Here is a 21105-nt window from a genome sequence, read left to right as displayed (position 1 = left end):
ATAGAGGTCGCTTCATTCTTTTTGCTAGCATGACTGACAAAGATTTTGCTACTAGTTCAATGATCCTTTTTATTGTTGTTCATAGTTCTTCTGCACCTCTCAGATTTCCTACCCCTGATCAGTCATCCTTAACAGAATCACTGTTCTAGTACAGCTTGGTTCTGATCCACTGAACCACACACGTTACACTGATCATTGGACCCAAGGTTTTTTGTTATCATAACTTCAGTGGGTCTCTCCACTTGTAGGCAGCAGGTTCAGTATCGCTTTGCCATAAAGCGGGCTCATCAGCTGGTTGCTTGAGAAATACCTTTTGCAAGGATTCCAGCATCCCCTATTCCTAGAGGATTCCACAGCCGGCACTCTCCAGTCTACATGACTTAGGTCCCCCATTGACGACACTTTTCTTTTGCATGCTATCCCTTGGATAGCTTCTATCATGTTGTGAGGGGGGCAAAGGAAAAAGAAACACGATGGACAAAGTTTGGATAAAAAGATAGAAAGGGGTGCAAAAATGAAACAAATAATGATAAGAAGATAGAATAAACAGGAAACTAAAGAATAACATGGGAGCAAGAAATGCAGGAAGAATAAGAGTAATAAAAAAAAGACTGCTAAAAAGTAAAATAAAATAAAACATTTAAAAAAACAGACCGACTCAAAATGTTCTTTTGTGTTGGACATGAGGCCAATCAAGAATTAAGATGGGAGATGAAGGGAGGCCAATATCCTCACAAATCTCAAGATGAACTAAGGTACAGATCTTCTCCGGTGTACTCAGTGTGTGTGTGTATATTTGTCACAGCACTATGGCAATAAACAACCTGTACACCAATGCAACTGTACCACAAGTGAAACATGCATGCCACTTGCTTTCAAAGTGTATAGTATATATAATGCCAGCATGCATTACACATTTACTTCAGTCAAGTTTAGGTATATGAAATAAAATTAAAATGTTACTTCCAGGACGTATACATGTAAGTTTTTCAAGTTGTTATTTACACATCATAAAAATCATGGCTAGCAGGTTAAAAATGCTTCATATTTTGAGTATAGCCATCATATCCCATTACATATATCACATCTCTTAACTTAACTAGCCTTGCAGTTGTCATAATATGCATCTATCCTGTATTGTAGACTTGGGGGGAAAATGCATATTGATGTAAGATTTAATCATTTGTAACGAATCACATACTAAAAGTACAATCTCAACACTGAATGATTTCACACCACTGATAAGGTTCTGTACCTGTAGGCCTACACGAATCCGCTTGGTTAGAGCACCCTCTGGGAAGACTGCCTGAACCTGCGGCACAACCGTACTGCTCAGCAGTCCACCCTCCGGCCCAATCAGGTTGCTGTCCTGTTTAATCCGGGACACTACTGCAAAGTACTGTGGGAAGTCTCTAGTGATTATACGGCAGATGCGCTTCTTCTCCAGCTCCTCAGGGCTGTCCAGAACTGAGAAAAGAATCAGTAAATTAATTATCAAATAAAGTGAAAGTATTTGATCTGAAACATTACACATATTCATTCTTTTAAAGCGTGCTGTTGTCAAACGCATACAAAATAAAACAGCAAGAATACAGACCACATTAATTTTCCAGGCTAATTCAACAACAAAAAACAAATAATGTGGATCTAATATATTAAGAATGGAATGCTTTGTACTGGGAAAACTCTAGGAACAAAATCAACACAATCCCCACTACCTCAAATGACATTGTACATATACATATGAGGCAGTGGTAACTGCAGAGGGTTTCCCAGGAATCTAGCCCCATGAACCTACATGCATGGGGCAAATTAGGTGTTTCTTGGAAATACACAAGCCAGAGTGGAGCTCATATATGCATGACATGTTGGAAATGAGCTCTAAAATTACTGGCACCAGCCATAACGGCGGGTCAGTTGTCTTTTATATGCAGAATGTGGTGAAAGCCCTTAATGAACCCTTTGTAAGGCAAAAGGCTCCATTCTAGGGGCTCAGGGCAGAAATACTGGAAATGTCACACTTCCAGCCAGCTATTTATAGAGATGCAAGGAGAATGAAGGGAAAACTAAAAAAAAAGTGGTGCCTTAGATGCCATTGATGTGCTCCTTCAAAAGATGAACAATTCTGAAAATCCCAGTGAAGTTCTGACATACATCATAAATAATGAATCAAAGGACTGCAAGCTCGTGATGTGCACTAGAGAACTGGAACAGGCAATGCAAACATCTTTTCCAGATTGTGCAAGTGGTAAATGGGCAGAGGCACAGCAAACAGGGATAATGCAAGGTAGGCAGGGTTGAAATAGTGCTAACTGCTCTGAGGCAAAAAGAAGAGACTGCACAATTGCAACATCTGGTACGATTCCCCTTTATGTCTACTACATTTAAATTTTAAATTTCAAAATTGGCCACATATGTATTATTTATTAAAAATTATATCCCACCCATTCTGTTACAGTACATGGTGGTTCACATCTGTCACATACACAGTCAGTATTTACAAGTGAAATTGCACAAAGAGAAAAAGAGTCAGTTTAACAATAAGGAAAAAACCAGGGAGGACCCATGGTAAGTTTGGAATGCCTGCATGAAAAGATGAGTTTTCAAGGCTCTCTTGAAAGATTTACTTGATGAAGCTGTCCGAATAGTTTCAGGTGGTGCATTTCAAAGATGTAGACCAGCTACTGAGAAAGCGCTGTTTCTGGTAACTTCCAGTCGCGCTAGTTTTAGAGTTGGGACTTCCAAAAGATGTTTTCTGCAGAGCACAGTTGATGAGATGGTTTATATAGCCAAAGACTTGAGGCAAGCCAGGTGGATGAATCGACATTCAGAAGATTTATATTTTAGACTGAGCATCTTGTACTATGATTGCCATGCAACTGGCAACCAATGTAGATTCATAAGTGTAGGTATAATAAGTTCCCCGATTTTTATTCCACTTAGTAATCTCAGAGCAGAGTTTTGAGTAATTTGCAACGGGCGAATTGTGCACTTTGGAATACCCACGTATAAGGAGTTGCAATAGTGCAAAGCATTTAAAATTAGAATCTGTAGAACCAATTGAAAATGTTAAGGTTCCAGTAGCAGTCTGAGATTCTTTAATAGGTACAGTTAATATAATGAGAACTTTAGAACACAGGAAATATACTTTTTCATTGATACATTTTGATAAAGAATTGTACTGAGGTTCCTTCCTAGCAGATAATGAGATTGGTAAATGTTGGGAGAGGACGTGGATGATTTTTATTGAAGATAGCAAAATGACTTCAGTTTTAGACAGGTTAAGTTGTAATCTGGATGAGGTTTGAGGACTGCTATCCAATGGGGCTATGTTACTCTTTGAGGGTGGAACCTATTACCGGTTAACTCTTTCATATTTTCTCTTCCTCCCAGGGCCAGATCCTTTGAAGGTGGAGGAGAGAGGGGGGAGGGGAGAGAGATACACTTTCAGGGCCCAGTGTGACAGGGGTTACCTTTTTTCACATTTCTCTGTAATTATTTGTGTTCCTTTGGGGAGGGTACTTGTCCTTGCTGTGGGTGCAGTACATGCAAAACAAATACTCTGGAGCCACTGGTTTAGTGTCCAAACTGAAAGTTTTTACTGTTTTACAGTGGTGATGAATGGCACAAACTCAAACCGCAGCACCACAGAATTCTCTTCTCAATTTCTTACAGTCTCTTCCCTCTATCTGTGCAGGACTCACTTATATCAGAGCTAGGGAAACATCCACTTTATTGGATTAAGTAAAGTGAAGCTCCCAGATGGGCAGGGCCATTTAGGATGGTCAAACCCCCTTCTAATCTGATAAAAATGTTAAAGTCTATGGTACAGAGAGTAAATCTCTTCTCTCCCCCAGGGTGGAGAAACACCAGATGGGTGTCCCCAGTGATGTTACTTTCCCATACTCACAGTTAGCAGATCTTCTGGATCTCCTTGATTTACAAAGTCTCTTTAGTTCTTTTCTCTGGATCCCTGATGGGAAGGATCCTCTTGAAACAAGTAGCTCTCTTGCTTCAGACAAGAAGGAAGGGCAGTCAAAACTTCCTCTTGGCTCTTCTAACAAAACAGTTTCTTTATCCTCATTAGAGATATTAACACCGGAGTTGTTCCTTGCAGCTGGTCACCGCCACTAGGGCAGGTCTTCCTTATCCCTGGGCATCACAGATACGGGATTCCCCAATCCCTGTGCCCAAGAAGGCCCAGAATGTCTCACAAGGCTCCTAGCACGAAAAATCTCAAATGCTCCATGGTGAGACCGCACCTTGAATACTGTGTACAATTCTGGTCGCCGCATCTCAAAAAAGATATAATTGCGATGGAGAAGGTACAGAGAAGGGCAACCAAAATGATAAGGGGAATGGAATAGCTCCCCTATGAGGAAAGACTAAAGAGGTTAGGACTTTTCAGCTTGGAGAAGAGATGGCTGAGAGGGGATATGATAGAGGTGTTTAAAATCATGAGAGGTCTAGAATGGGTAGATGTGAATCGGTTATTTACTCTTTCGGATAATAGAAAGACTAGGGGGCACTCCATGAAGTTAGCATGGGGCACATTTTAAACTAATCAGAGAAAGTTCTTTTTTACTCTACGCACAATTAAACTCTGGAATTTGTTGCCAGAGGATGTGGTTAGTGCAGTTAGTATAGCTGTGTTTAAAAAAGGATTGGATAAGTTCTTGGAGGAGAAGTCCATTACCTGCTATTAAGTTCACTAAGGGGTAGATTTTTAAAAACAGCGCAAACAAAAGTACGCTGGATTTTATAAGATACGCACATAGCCGTGCGTATCCTCTAAAATCCTGGATCGGCACGCGCAAGGCTGCCGATTTTGGGCAGCCGGTGCGCGCCGAGCCGCGCAAACTGCCTCCATTCCCGTCCTCTACCTAACCCATCCCCCCGGCCCTATCTAAACCCCCCCCTTACCTTTGTCGTAGATTTACGCCTGCGAGAAGCAGACATAAATCTACGCGCGCCAGCGGACTGCTGGCGCGCCGTCCTCCAACCCGAGGGCTGGTCCGGAGGCCTGGACCACGCCCCCGGGCCGGCGCCACGCCCCCGGTCCCGCCCCCGAAACGCCCCGCCCCCGAAATGTAGCGTCATCGGGTCCTGCCTCCGACACGCCCCCTTCCAAAAACCCCGGGACCTACGAGCGTCCCGGGGCTCTGCGCGTGCCGGCGGCCTATGGAAAATAGGCGCGCCAGGCCCTGCTCGCGTAAATCTGGGCGGATTTACGCGAGCAAGGCTTTTAAAATCCGCCCGTTAGAGAATAGCCACTGCCATTAGCAATGGTAAAATGGAATAGACTTAGTTTTTGGGTACTTGCCAGGTTCTTATGGCCTGGATTGGCCACTGTTGGAAACAGGATGCTGGGCTTGATGGACCCTTGGTCTGACCCAGTATGGCATTTTCTTATGTTCTTATGCCTCAAAAACAACCCAGAGGATATCCCAACCAGCTAGTGAGTACACTGGAAGGAAAACCTTCCCGACACTGGTCAGTATCCCCAGGGTTAGCCTACTTCCAGTGACTGAGCTTGAAGAAACACAAAACCTAAACTCCTTTCTATCTCCTAACTCTCAGCAAACCTAAAGGACTGCTTCCCACGCTCTCTGTGGAGAGCTGGTAATTAGACTCTCAGGGGGGCCAGCCATTCCAAACCCCTCAAAAGGAGGAGATGCATATGAATGTTACCTGCTCTCACACTAACCTGAACTCTCTTTCTAGCTGAACTAAGGGCTCACTCAAATATTAATGGTGACATGACTGAAGGGTCTGTCACATCATGATGAGGTAACCAGTGTTTTACTGAACTAATGCAGAGTGTTGCAATCTCAATGGTATTGGCCATGAGGAAGAATATGGGATGAAGAATTGAATGTCATCTGCACACATGTTTTAGTTGACTCCCAAGCAGGAAAGTAATTTGCAGAAAGGGGAAAGGTAAATGCTGAATAATATGGATGAGAGTGCTGAGCCTTGTGGAACACCAGGTAAAATGTTGAATCATGTGGAGTACGATGAACCTATCCTAATTCTTTGTGTGAGATCTGATAAATATAATTTGATTCATATTGGAACTATCCCAGATATACCAATTGAAGCTAAACATGTTAGTAGTATGGAATGTATAACTGTGTCGAATGTAGCGGATATATCTAATAGTACCATGATGTAATCTGTATTTGCATCAAAACCACAAAGTATTGTGTCAAAAGGTGATAGTAATAGTGTTTTAGTACTGAAACCTTTGCAAAAACCAGGTTATTGTGGGTCAAGAATTTCATGTTTGGTGAGGTAATGAAAGAGCTGGTGTAATAGAGAAAACTCAATGAGTTCAGACATAAAGGAAAGGGATGAGACTGGACAATAATTATTGAGATCAGAAGGATCACCTGAGGAATTTTTGGTATTGGTGTAACTGAGGCTTGTTTTAAGGCTGCTGGTATTGTGCTGGATGCAAGAGATAGACTATGGAGGTGAGGTGTTGTGAGATGTCTTCATGTGTACATTTCAAAAGTGCAATGGGGCAAGAGTTTTTCATTTTGGATATTAATCACGTGACTGTGTAAAAATTTACTGGTGAAAAAGTATCCCATCTTGCAATGGGGTATGAGTTGGAAAGTTCAGTTGGAATGGGAAGGTGAAAAAAACGGTTGTATTTTTTTTTGGTTTCTCATTTAGAAAGGCTCCTAGTTGTCTGTAATAATCTGTATCAGATGGTAACTTATTGGTAGTATGAGATTTGGACAGGGATTTAACAATATTAAAGAGCTGTGCATAATTATTAATAGCAGATGCAATTTTCTGAGAGTAAATGGCTATTTTTTATAGTGTTCAAATTGTTTTGATATGTTATTAGGAAAGAATTGTACTCTTTGGAGTAAAGGGTTCTTTCTCCATCGACGTTCCAGGAGTCTCAGTTTTTGTTCCATAGATTTTAAGTCAGCATTATACCATGGAGTATAATGAGTACTTTTTAGAAGTATTGATTTTATTGGTGTGATCTAGTGTCACTTTCCAGGATTGCGTTGCTGCTTCAACATTACCAGAATAAGATGTTTGCAATTTAGGAATGAGAGTGGCTTTGAAGAGATCAGGATCGGAGTAGGGATGGGATCTAAACGATGATTAAAATCACCCAGAATAACTCTCCATTTTGGATCAATAGGCAAAGCAGATAGTATTTCAATAAGGGGAGAAGTGTCTTGGGTTAGCAAACCAGGTGGACAGTAGACTATTCAGAAATGTAGTAATTTTATTGAGACTAAGAGTAGCACATAAGGATCGCAGATGAACTTGAGTGGGTACTAGATTGTTTTGTATGAGTACAAGAATGCCTCCCCCTCCCCGGTTTGATCTAGGTCTGGAGATTGCAAGATAACTATGGGGACAAATTTGGTTAAAGGTAACATTGCCAGTATCTAATAACCAAGATTTGATTAAAAACAAGCAATCTGGCATTTCAGTTTGTAATAAATCATGAACAATTTTTTTTAATGGATTGCTTATTTAAGAAGAGGATTAAAAAGAAATGGTTAATATTACTAGAGTTATAAATATTTGTTTGAGATAACAAAATCTATTGTTGTTAGGAATAGCCATACTGAAAAATTATGGTAAACAGGATCAGGCAAGTTATGATGTAGCACTCATTATTGGTCCACCAGGAAGCGAGGAGCTGCAGTGATACAGAAAACATCAATGGCAGCATCAGACTCAGGAAGGCTCCAGGTGGAGTAGTGAGCAAGGGTCCAGCAACAAGCAGTGGAGGGCAGGTGGAAATGCCTCTGGTGTCACTGTATGCCTCAAATCCCAGTGCCCTGATGATGTCATAGGGGCAGGGTTATTGACCCCACCAGGAAGAGAGGATGTAGTAATGTTATTAGTTATCTTATACTATGTTACACTCCGTTCCATGTAATTGCTCTTTTCCTTCTGATCCATGTAAACCGATACAATATGTAAACAGTTATCGGTATAAAAAAGCCTTACATAAATAAATAAATAAATAAATAAATAAAGTAGAAAGCAGCAATGGCAGTATCAGACTGAGGAAGACTCCAGGTGGTGCAGTGAGCAAGGATCATGTAGCAAGTAGTGTCAGTCCATAGTAGATGGCAGCACTTCTTTTAACTAAAGCATATGACCTTGAGACACTACAAGCTACTGGGTTAGTACCAGAAAGTTACTTCCCAGAAACCAATCAGGTTGACATCAGCAAGGCCAAGGGGACCTAGGGTTCCAAATGCTTTTGCAATGGATCACTAGTTTTGGTGACTGTTCAAATTATTACAGTGCTTGATGGTAAGACATGGGAGTAGAGGTAAGGGTTTAGGTGTTGTTTTTAAATATGGGAACCTGCATGCTCATCTACTGATTATGTCATTGTATAGATCACTAGAGAGATGTCACCTGGAGTAGTGTGCCCAGTTTTGGAGGCTATAACTCTGCAAGAACTGAGTGGAGACAGTCCTAAGAAGGGTTATTATTTATTTATTTATTTATTTGGAGTTTCTTCTATACCGATAGCCGTTTGCACATCGTATTGGTTTACATACAACATGGAACATATAAGCAGAGCCAATTATATTTAGGCAGAGCCCTTACATGGAACAATGACAACTATAGGAGGCAACAGGAACAACAAAAGAACTACAAGTTAAATGTAAATTCGAGTAGCAATGTGTTACATATCAAACCAAACAATAACAATGGATAAGGATAACTATAATACAGAAGGTATAGCAGTTCATGGTCATTTGAGAGGGATTTGTTAAGAGGAAAGTAATATTGTGGGGAGACTTGTATTGTCATGGTAGCTCACAGGTTCAAGGGTAGGGACTTTAGGGTCTTATGATTTCTTCGTGGAGGATTGAGGGGGGTACGCCTGAAGGAACAACCAAGTTTTTAGTTTTTTCTTAAATTTGGGAGTGGAGGTCTCTGTGCGTAAGTCAGGAGGTAAGGAGTTCCATAGGGTCGGGCCAGCAAAGGAGAAGGCTCTGTTTAGAGTTGAGGTAAGTTTAGTGGATTTGATTGAGGGAGTACAGAGAGTTCCTTGGAGTGCAGGGCGAGTGGGTCTTGTGGATGTGCGGGGGAGAAGCGGTGGGTTGATCCAGTGGAGATTTTCATTAATAAGGCTTTTGTGGATAAGCGAAAGTGTTTTGAATAGAATAGAATGGTGCTAAAAAAATGGTGCAAGATCTGTACCAAAAGCCCTGTGAGATGAGATTTAAGGATCTACAGTGGCTATGTTAAATCTACATCTCCCTTCAAAATGCTCATGAGTTTTTGCCTTATAACCTGGAAGTAAAATGCATTAAACAGTGTTTGTTCCATATATCCACATGACCTACCCCACAACTACCATGTGAAAAATATATTACATAATTCCTCAAAAAATGAAATAGAAAAACATGGAAAAGCTTGGTTGATTAAGTATCTGCCTCCTTATACTTCATGAAACAATACTAAATATTTAAACCTATGGTGTAACCAATTACCTTCAAAAGCGTACACCAAATGAATTCCCACCTGTTAAATTATACTGATTCACATAATGACAAGATAAATTCCAAAGTTTCTCATGGTTTGTGCATTTCAAAGCAAAGACTCAACCATGAGCACAAGCAGCTGTCCAAAATACTCTGGGATAAATTTATGGAAAGACACTGATCTCGAGATGGGTATAAAAGGATTACAAAGTCCTTGAAAATCGCTCAGAACATGGTCAAGAAAATTAGTAAGAAATGGAAGGTGTATACCATCACCAAGTTGTGCTTACAGCAAGCCAACCCTGCCAAATGGATGTCTGAGCAAGGAGGAGACTGATCAGGGAGGCAAAAAACCCTGTTCTGAAAAGCGGTATATAAATACTTTTAAATAAATAAATTAAATAAATAAATCAGGAATCCAGTGGCAATTTTGAAAGAACTACAGGCCTCCATGGCCAAGAGTGGTCAAAGTGTGCATGAAACATTATCCCAAGCACTCCACAAATCTAACCAGTATGGTAGGGTGGCAAGACGGAAGCCATTACTCAAGAAATATGCAAATAAATACTCAGGTGATACTGCATCCATGTGGCAAAATGTTTTGTGGTCTGATGAAATTAAAATAAACATTTTGGCCTGAATGCAACCCATTCTGTTTGGTGAAAACCCAACACAGAGAGCCTCATCCCGTCTGTGAGGCATGGCGGTGGCAGCAGCATCATCTTATGGGGATTGCTTCTCATCGGTAGGGACTGGGGTACTTGAGAGGATAGAAGGGACAATGAGCGGAGAAAAATCTGCCCTCTTCAAGAAAGCCGAAAGTGGGAATAAAGTTCACCTTTTAGCATTACAATGACTCGAAGCACACAACCAAAGCTATATTAGAAAGTCTAATGAATAAAAAAATATATAAATGTTCTGACATGGCTCTTTCAGAGCCCTGACCTCAGTCCAAGTGAAATTTTGTGGCACGACGTAAAGATTGCTGTTCATCAATGCTCTCCAAGGAACTTGACAGAGCATGAAGTTCTGTAAAGAAAAAAAGGTCTAACATTGACAAATCTAGGTTGGCAAAGCTGGTGAAGATCTATCCCAACAGATTCACTGCTAGAATTGCTGCCAAAAGTGCTCCCACCAAGTTTTGACTCAGTGGGGTGGAAACTTATCCAATTGTTGGGCTTCGGTTTTGTTTTCTTAGATACATATATGCTTTGTCTCTAATAAAACAATTTGGGCTTTGAAAGGTTTTGAGTATTCTGTTTTGATGAGTGTAAAAAAAATCTCCTCAATTAAGTGCATGAAAGTCTGACGCACTGACACATCAAAATCTGAAAAATATTCAAGGGGGGTAGACTTTCAATAGCCACTTGTAAACCCTAAAGGGGAAATGCGGGTAAGCACACATCTGGGTCTGTCTGGAAGACTGCAAGTAAAGTAATAACTATGGAGTAGATATTCAAAAGATCGAGGCACCTAATTTAAGGAGCCAGACACCGAGATCTGCATAAATGACATTTTCCCCTGCTGAGCACCTAAATGTAGGCTCCTAAAATATGGAAGGGGGTCAAGCTGGGGGAAGTAAGTTAGATGTTTAATGATAATTTCCAGCCGTAGACCTCCAACTTAGATATTAAATGTAGGCAGATACATAGTAGGCCTACAGTTAGAAAACTCAGTTTTAGAAACCTAAGGGAGTCATTTATCTTAAGCAAGCTCCAGAAGGTAAATGCCTTGTGTTAGAGATAAATCACGTGTGGCACCCCTATTGGGTCTGGCCACTAGATGCCACTATCTCTGTATTCCTGTCCTTAGAACACACTTAGATAGGAGCCATCCATACACTTCAGTGCCTCCCAACTGGAGATTCTGATTGGAATCCTAAGTACTAATTAGCCCAGCCATTTTAACAGTGGAGGGAGGGGGGTGTTCAGTCAGAGAGAGAGCAGCTGCACAGACCACATGTATTTTTCCCACAGTCTGGTAGGGCCTCCCAGCCTTGCCCAGAGGAGAAGAGAAACCTCACCGTGCACACCCTGCCAGAGGGTCCTTCTTATAATTTACAGTGAGATAGACTTTTAAGCCTGATACCCCTTTGCGACAAGGGGCTCTCTTCCGAGGACCAAAGACCTGAGATCCTACTCTACTTGCTAGCTAGGCAAGCACCAGTGATGGATCCTGCTGCGAGAGACAGTGAGGGCAGAGAAGCCACCCAGATTAGGAGTTAAAGTATTTTTTGGACTAAAGAATAGTGGGGAGGGTTTTGGGATGCCCCTTCCCCACTGGGATTGCAATGCTGTGAATAGCCTGATCCCCGGATTTTTCCACCAGAGAAATCACCTAAAGTAACAAATAAGGCGAATGAACAACTGACTCCAAGAAAGAGTGAGAGAAGGAGATCCCATCCGGATTTCCCATCCCCCCCCCCCCCCCCCCCCCCCCCCCAAGGAAACACGACAGGCTGGGTGCCCACGGGAGAAAAGATTTCTAAAGGTAGGATATTTGCAAAGCCACAAGGACCCCTCCACTAGGATTCACACAGCACAGCCGCCGGGAGAGTAACCGCCTTTAAAAACACCATGGGCTCTACCCAGAGGTCTGTAATAAGGGCACCTTACCTACACAGAAAGAAACCCTGTAACTACAGGCAGATGGACACTCATCATTTTGGACAATGGACTTTAATTTAACTTTATGAATCAGTAAACTTTATTTTAATACCCAGACCTGGTCCTTGTCTTAGTTCTCACAGCCTCTCACCCCATGAGAAGCACTTAAAGCACAGCACACACACTGGCGATCTCTTTTCATCGTCTGGGCCATAAGCGAGAGCTTATAAAAAGAGTCCCCCCCCCTCCCAGGGATTAAGAGTCAGTGTGGGAATGAATAGCTAGCCAGAGCAGCCCCAGAAGATATAAATAAGATTGTGTGCCCCTAGGAGCACCTCTCCTAAAAAGGGGGTTACATATGTTTTTTTAATGACCATTGTGCTATTTTTCCCCCACTAATGCACAAATGGTAATAAGTTGTTTTGCATGAAGATTCTTTGCAAATGCATGCAAAGCGGCTCGCTACTAGTTATTTTCATGGAAATAAAATAATGTGGCTTCCCTGAAAAATCACAAGCCATGTTTTTTTTTAAATTTAAAATTAGCTACAACTCTGGAATTGTAGCCAACTTTCACCGAGAGGATCAGGATACTAACGTGCATCCCGATGAAACCGGGCTGCTAGTTACAGGAACCCACACGGCCTGAACAAAGCCCCACCAAACTGTCAAAAACTCCCGCTGCTCCAACAGACAAAAAATGTTTTTAAAAAATGTAAAATGGCAAGGAGCTGGCTCCTCCTCTCCATTTTCAATCCTGCCCCTTTGTGAAAAAAAAAAAACCAACAACCCACCAACCTTGTCCTTCAAATCCCCTAGGGCTCTGGATCCCTCCCCCAGACTACAGGACCCCAACCCAACCTACCTATCCGGTCATACCCTTGTATCCCTGGTGGGCTAGTGGGGCCCAGAGTGCACCCTCGACTCTGGGCACCTGCGCTGTATGACAAAAAATGGCACCATCCAGCCACTATTCAATGTATGTCCCTATGGGGAAACATATGATAGCAGGGATATACTTTCATTTAAAATGTCAGAGAATGTCAGTGACTCAGTTTTAGGGGCATAAGTTGAAAGCAGCTGGCTTGCACCATTTTTTTGGTCAAACATCATAGGGCCTAGAGACTAGGGGACACTCTGGGCCCCACAGTCTACCAGGGATACAATAGTATGATGGGGCTAGTTTGATGGGGTGGGCTGAGGTGGGGAGGTCCTGTGGCCTGGGGGGGGCGTGGGTGGTGGAGAGTCCTGGAGGTGGCAGTTTGAAGGTCAGGGGGTTATTTTTTTATAAAGGTGTGGGACTGAAAAGGAGGGGAGAGCTGGCACCACTTTTTAAAAATTTTTCATCTATTGATGTCACTTCTAGAGGCAGCGGGGGAGTGGGACAGAGGTTCTCATAAGCCCCCCAGGTTTTTTTTCACAGTTTAGGGGGGCTTTGTTTGGATCGCTCGGGCCCTCTAACTAGATGGCAACCCTGGCCTGAGGGCAGCCATCGCGCAGCAATTGCAGGCCACCTAACTCAGGGCATTTTACCACTGGGGAAAATACCGCTCAGTTTCCTAAGCTGTTATAAATACCACAGTTTAGTAAATGATGCCCTAAATTAGGATGAGTCCTAAGTTTTAGAATGAAAATTTCCTAATTTAGGAGGTCCTTTACTAGGCTGCAGTATTTTCCCCTAAAGGAAGAAAATACAGCAGGGTTTACGAAGCTGAAGTTCTCAATGCCTGAGTTTGGCTGAAATGTTTCCTAACATTACGTGTCTAAAACTGAGGTACTTAGGCCAGATTCTCAGACTATCAGTCTGTCCTACTGAAAATGCAGGGGGTTCATATTCAGTAAGCTGGTTAGCAGACAAGTTATCTGCCCTGGATATTCAGTGGGATAAATGTCCCACTCACTTTCACTGGTTAAAGCTATCCAGCTAACAATAACTGGATATTCTTTTGAATATAGCTGGCTATGTATAGATACACACTTATTTATAGTTGGATAACTTTAGAATTAACTGGCCTACAGGCCCTAACCAGCCCCCTCCTCCTTCCCATCTGAACTCCAAAGGCTCGACCCTGCCACGCTGAGCCTGCTGCCTACTCCCCAAAGCACCCTGAATCTGATTTTAACAAAAATATAGATAGGGGTTGGTGCCAGTCTCTCCCCTTTCCCCTACCCCCCCTGCTTCTGTGTCCCATCTTTTAAAAATCTTTTTAAATCTCAGCCCCCCCCCTTCTTTCTCCCACCCCAACCTTTGCCCTCCCTATACCTCAAATTCCTGTTTATCTTCAGCTTCGATCATGGTAACTTCTTATTGCGACCCAGGCCCGGTGCTTTTGAGATTGCGGTGCCTATGTACGGATAAAATTGATTTCAAGCATCAAACCATTGCAACGGCTGATTGATTTACACACAGGTCGATACAGCAAGGCCGCGTTAGAAAGAGTGCGGCAGTGCCGGGCGCACCCTCATTCCCCGCACGCACAGTCCTGCTCACATACCGCTCGATACTCTATGTATTGAGCTGACAGAGAGGTTACTCTATCCCTCATGTAAAAAAAAGCATATCAGAGGGCATTGTATGCCAACAGAGACTGTTTTTGAAAGGGGCATCAGCCGAGACAACCCAATGACAGACCATGGTTTTAAGACATACTTTGAAATCCGCCAACATAAGCCAGATCATCTGAGAGCATTGGAAAATTTTGCAAACAATACATCCGATTTTCAACGAACCCATACGCTTTGCATATAGCAGGGGCTCGAATGTTAAAAATCACGTTATGCATGCTAGTAAAAAAATTACCAACATATCTCCACCAATGACTGAATGTCTGGGCTGCAGTTTCTGCATCCTGAAATCCTCTACGACCTCCATCCGATTGACCACGGGTCGCCAAATAAATTTACCCGAAAAATTTTCTTGTCAAGACAGCTATATTGTATATGCAATTTTTTGCCCTTGAAAGCTGACATATGTTGGAATGACCAAGAGGCTAATTAAATCTAGATTAACTGAGCACAAAAGCTGCTTAAAAACCGAGAAAATGTAAGCACCACTAGTGGCTCACTTTTTGGAACATCAACAAAGTTGCCTGACATGGACCATCTTACAGCACATTCCAAAACATTGGCACGGGGGAGACAGGGTGAAGCTGCTTCGCCAACAGGAACAGCTTTGGACTTTTCAATTACGCACAGTCTCTCCTGAAGGACTCAATCGAGAAATAGAATGGACACAGTTCATGTGAATTCACTCTCGAATTTGAACAATCCCAGTTGAAATCATCTGCACACAATCATGAATAGCCCGCCTTTCAAACAAATCACGGGCATGTGTATAAAAACGAGACCAGATAGATGGTATAGTTAGGAGGTATCTCCAATACTGCGGGAATGTAATGATAACGCCCGTGGATGAGTAAGTTTATCTCTTGAAAGTGAGTATAAAAATAGAAGCTCCGTAAATGTGGTTGTGATAATGTTTCTGTTGTAGAATCAATATGAACTGAAATCGAGAAATAATCCCTTGGAACCAGGAGTACCGAATACAAACTTGACATCAGAGAGGTCCCTGCGGCAGCTGGGACGGGAAACGTGATCAAGTTGGACCAAGCTCTACTATCTTCCCAAGAGGAACACTCACACTCAAACTGAATAGAGCTGAACTGAGTTCCGCCATTTAAGGGAAGGACCTAATATTGGTGAATAATAAATGCTTTAAAGAATTTCTGTGCGTTACGACATAGCACTGAGTTTTAATATAATATAAAAAAGGAAAAAAAGAAATATTTTTGAGTGTCAGCATACGACCAATGATTTAAAATGGCCCTCTAGCAGTATAACGATGGAGCAGTAATGCCCCAAAACACTGCAAGGCATTATGAAGGTAATTTATGAAAAACATAAGAAATGTATGAATGTCGAGATTTTGATATAGTCCATATAGTTAATTTAAAGGTGATTTTGTACTGATGTTGTTCTGAATATTTAGTAGCACAATCATCAAAAACGTAAAAAGAGATTCTTACTATTTATCCATTACTAAGCAGCTACCATGGAAATGCAAGTTTCCACCATAGCACTCATAAGGAGCTGTGCTAGAAGCATACACTTCCATGGTAGCTGCTCAGTAACACCAGAAGCACCGGGCCTGGGTCATGGTAGGAGGCTACTGCAATTCGGACTGAAAATAATCTAGGAGATTGGATGTTTAGATTAAACTATAATAACAGAATTAAACTAGCAGAAGAGTCTAATAGGCTGCAAATATAGTAATAACTATAGTACTATTGGAAAAGCAGGCACTCATGTAGCCAAGTTTGTCTGGCAGGCTACACAGAGGAACGGATGGATGTTTAATCAACCACATGCTAGAATTGGAAGCTATTTAGATTATTACAAAGTTTTGTAAATAGATATAGGAAAGGAGGGTGCTGGGTGTGAAATAAGTAGGGGATCATATATGCTCATTTGTCTAAGATAGTAGGGGTAGGGGATGTTATGAGTACTGCTTGGGAGAGACTTTGGGTGAGGAAACCCTCAGGGTGTCTTCATGAGTAATCTGGAAAAAAAATGTATTGTTGCAGTACCAGTATACTGCCACTAGATGGCACAAGAAATTATTGAAAACCCTTTGTATGATGATCAATGGGAATGTCCCAGATAAATGTAATGATGGGTTGTGCAATATTCTGGTTCCTTTAAGAGGGTTGAGAAGAAGATCATCTAGGGGAGTGGTTAATAGAGTATATAGCCTGGGTTCAAGCTTTGGAATGAGATTCCAGAGGAGACTCCACCATGGACTAGGGGTGGAGGGAGCAGCCAGCCAAGACTGGTGAGCCTGGGGACTCCACCTTTAGGAGTGGGCCCTGCAGGGGCTTCCCTTCCCTTCCCTAACCCCACCCCACCAGAAAGGGTAGCCTGAGGGTGAAGAGGAATTCTTCTCATGAAAATTTACAAGGGACCCGGCCTGGGTTTTGCCTACAGGAGGGAGACCAGGAGGAGTTTGGCCCCATCCAGAAGAGAAGAAGATAAGGAAGTAAAGAAACAGCAGTGAACCAGGGAAGTCCATGAACACTTCCAGAGAACAGAGATGCTGGTAGACAGAAAAGGGAATTGCCTCTGTGTTGGTATGCTCTGAAGATATTCCAATTATCTCTGGACACTTTGAGAGAGATAAAAATTGTGGCAACCAGCTGGCTGAAAGGAAAAACTACTGTTATTGTTCCTTAGGTGTTTTCTCCTACTGAAATCTCCTGAGGGATATAGGAGATGACAAAACCCAGAAGAAGCCTTGGGGGGGGGGGGGGGGAGTCTAAAGACAGTTGCTGTACGTATTAGTGTAATTCTCTGCCAAGTTGACCCTAATTTGTGGAAGAGGATTAATGTGGGACACCATTATTGATTCAATTCTGTTTATCAGTGTTGTGGGTGAATAAACCAAACAGTAATCTTCAGGAATCTCCAACCACTTACTACAGCAGTGTATACACTGCAACTGGGGAATGATTTCTTAAATCAAGGACGTCAATACAGTGGGACCTTTCTTATTTCATAAGCGAGAACTTTGGAAGGAGCTCAGTTTTTCTGACTCCTCCCTGTGCCCTTGCTTAGGGCTGGCTGCTGAGCAGGGGACAGATGCATCACACGTGTACCCCATTACTTGCAATATGGTATACTATGAAGTGTTGTATTACTATTATTAAGTTACTGAAATTCCTACATACTGTCTATCTGATGATGCATTAACAGTGCTTGTCTGCAAGTTTTATTTTCTTTCATTCTTTAAAATTGTTCAAAAAAATCCTCTGTTTTGCCAGTGTTGTTTTGAAAACCAGTGTGGTCTGGGGTGATTGGAACTGCCCTGGAAATCCCTGAGGAGCCATTCAAGTGTGGTATTGGTGTTGCTTTAAAGATCTTCACTCCCTCCCCTCCAGGTGAGTAAAACTGCTTTCTCACCCTCTTTCCCCCCATTTACAGTCACTGAGGAACTGAGTAGTTTTATTTCTTCTAGGGTGCTGCCCCCTGGTACTTACAATACCCAGAGGTGTAAAGGGGATGTCCCACTGAAAATAACTTAACTATGATCTCAAGTGCTTCTAACCACATGAAAGGCTAGCTAGCTTTTCCCTTGTGGCATTGGCCACAAGGGAACCCAAGGTGGTAAATAAGAAGACAGAGTGTGAACCAATAAGGTTCAAGAGACTTGGGTTTTTTTGGATAAATATTAGGATACTTAGCAAAGTTTTCCACTAAAATGGATGCTATCAAAAGCATGGTAATTATTTCAGATCTGCTTCAAGACCAGCTACCAGACTTTGTTGCTATTACAGAAAACTGGCATAAAAAATCTGATTCTGTAATCTTAAATCAAATAGCCAACAACTCTTATGAGACGTTTTCTGTGCCCAGACTCCATCGCCGTGGTGGTGGGATAATGTTGATTGCTTTAAAGAGTCTAAAATTGAAAATTATGCCTATTGCACAAGTACAGAATCATGAAATAGCGCAATTAGAATCCAATAATATCCAATTTTGTTTAATCTATTGCCCTCGAATTTATTGGAATGAGTGACCCCGACAGCTACGGGATGAGCGACCCCGACAACTACAAATAAGGGAAGTTGATACTTTTTAAATATATAGCAAAAAATATACAAAAATTGAACTTTGTCGTTTTGGATGCTAGCTACTTGGACCAATTGATTAAAAGTGACCCCAATGAAGTGCATGAAATACAAGTTTAACTTGTGAGCACTGGGGGGTGGTATGATGGTCCTTAAACTCATATATGAAAATATTGATATGCACAGCGTTGTAATTTTCCTAAATTTCCAAACACCACGTGTCTCAATTTAGTTTAATTAAACATCTCTCCAATTTTAGAATTTTTCATGGCAAATCTAAAACTGCTCTGTAGCTAGTGAAACATTACTTGACGCTTTATCTGCTATAGGATATAACTTACTTAGCAAAGAACCCACACACAAACAAAGCCATGCATTGGATTTAATTTTTTATAATAATTTACTCATGGCAAATTCTACTACTATGAAGATAGCTCCAGTCCCATGGTCAGACCACTTTTTAATTCAAGCGAATCTTAAGAGTATTAAAGCTTTTGAACAAAAACCTGCTGAGCCCCACCAATTTAAATGGCGCCCACCATTTTGTACCGAGGATTTGACTAAGGAACTCACTGAAAAATTAGTTAATATCAATCACCTGCCCAAGCCGCAGTAGATTCATGGCTGAATATAACGTATGAAGTTGCAAACAGAATTAACCATATCCGTATAAAAACACTCAAATGAAAGGAAGCAAAATCCCTGGTATAATGAGCAAATTAGATCTAATAAGAAAATGCTCTGGAAAAAAGAAAAGATTTGGAGAAAGAGCAAAACCATAGAAGCACTAACTATCGTGTATTTTTAGCACACTACAAAAAACTAATTGATGTTGCTAAAAAAGAATATTTTGGGAAAAAGATTCATAAATATTCTAATAATTATAAAGCACTGTTTAATATTGTAAACAAACTAATTTCTGATCCAAATCAGGCTGAAACTCGATGTAATAAAATCGCCTGTTTTTTTTAAGATAAAATACAGAAGTTATTAGCCAATTTCGATAATTCTAAGCAACAGATGATTACCCTAAATACCAAAGATACACAAAAATGGTCCAATTTTGATGAAATCTGTATGTTAGAAATTGAACAATTGCTGAAATCCTTAAATCCAGCAAGTCATCTATTAGATACCATTCGAACTGCAGATCTAAAACTGATTTCTGAAACTATTGTCCCAGTCATTACCAATATTATTAATATGTCTTTAAGGGAAGGAGTTCTTCCAAACAACCTTAAGGGTGCAGTGGGTCATCCCATTCTCAAAAAGAAAAATTCAGATCCCACAATTTTGAATAACTATCGACTAGTTTCAAATCTTTCTTTTTTTAGCAAAATTGATTGAGAAGATAGTTTTTAAACAATTAGCATTTTATCTAGATTCTAATGATATTTTATATCCCTCCCAATTCGGTTTTAGGCACCATTTTAGTACAGAAACATTGCTTTTATCACTTTCGGATACTGTGCTGAGAGGGATGGACCATGGGAAGTCATATTTCCTGATTTTATTAGATTTATCTGCAGCTTTTGACACCGTTAATCATCAATTTCTATTAAAGAGGTTATCTGAAATTGGATTAATAGACACTGTATTAAGATGGTTTGAATCTTTTTTAACAAACCGTTTTTTTCAAGTGCAAGTGAATAATATGTGCTCTAATAAATTTGATCTTAACACCGGTGTTCCGTAAGGTTCCTCACTCTCTGCATCCTTGATCAACATTTATATGTTGCCATTATGTCATCTGCTGTCAGGTCTTGGTTTGACATATTTTTTATACGCAGATGACATACAGATCCTGCTGCCAATAGAGGATTCAGTGGATAACGCCTGCAAACTCTTGTCAATGTATCTGAAAGCCATAACACAAGTACTTACTCAGATGAGATTGGTCTAAATATTGAGAAAACTGAGATTATTCTTCTCGAAAGAAAAATATCTCCTAGAAGTACGAATCAAATAGTATTACAGGATCATACTTCTTTAGAACTTTCAGAGAATATTAGGGACTTGGGTGTCATCATTGACCTGGAATTCAATTTTAAAAAGCACATTGCTATTAAAGTAAAAGATAGCTATGCAAAATTATTAGTATTAAGATGAATAAAACCCTTAATGGATCAAAACGATTTTCAAAGTACTCCAGGCTCTCGTATTTGGGAGCTTGGATTACTGTAATTCATTTCTACTAGGTTTACCAGCTTCCACCATTCGGCCACTCCAGGTCTTGCAGAATGTGGCGGCAAGAATTCTAACTGATACAAAGAAAAGTGATCATATCACTCCAACATTGATTAACTTACACTGGCTACCAATAGAATCCCGGGTTAAATTTAAATTAATCTGTATCTTACATAAATTAATCTATGCTGATCAGGTA

General features: G+C 41.1%; 1 protein-coding gene across 1 annotated transcript in view; it reads right to left on the bottom strand.

Annotated features, from left to right (window-relative positions):
* ANK2 (ankyrin 2) overlaps positions 1-21105 on the bottom strand; it is a 573506-nt gene that overhangs the window by 143167 nt on the left and 409234 nt on the right. Inside the window, 1 exon segment of the mRNA XM_029608082.1 lies at positions 1256-1467. Coding sequence (XP_029463942.1) covers positions 1256-1467 — 212 coding nt within the window.

This window comes from Rhinatrema bivittatum, chromosome 1 (assembly GCF_901001135.1).
Source record: "Rhinatrema bivittatum chromosome 1, aRhiBiv1.1, whole genome shotgun sequence".
NCBI classification, from domain to species: Eukaryota; Metazoa; Chordata; class Amphibia; order Gymnophiona; family Rhinatrematidae; genus Rhinatrema; species Rhinatrema bivittatum.
This window is presented reverse-complemented; position numbering and strand designations above follow the sequence as displayed.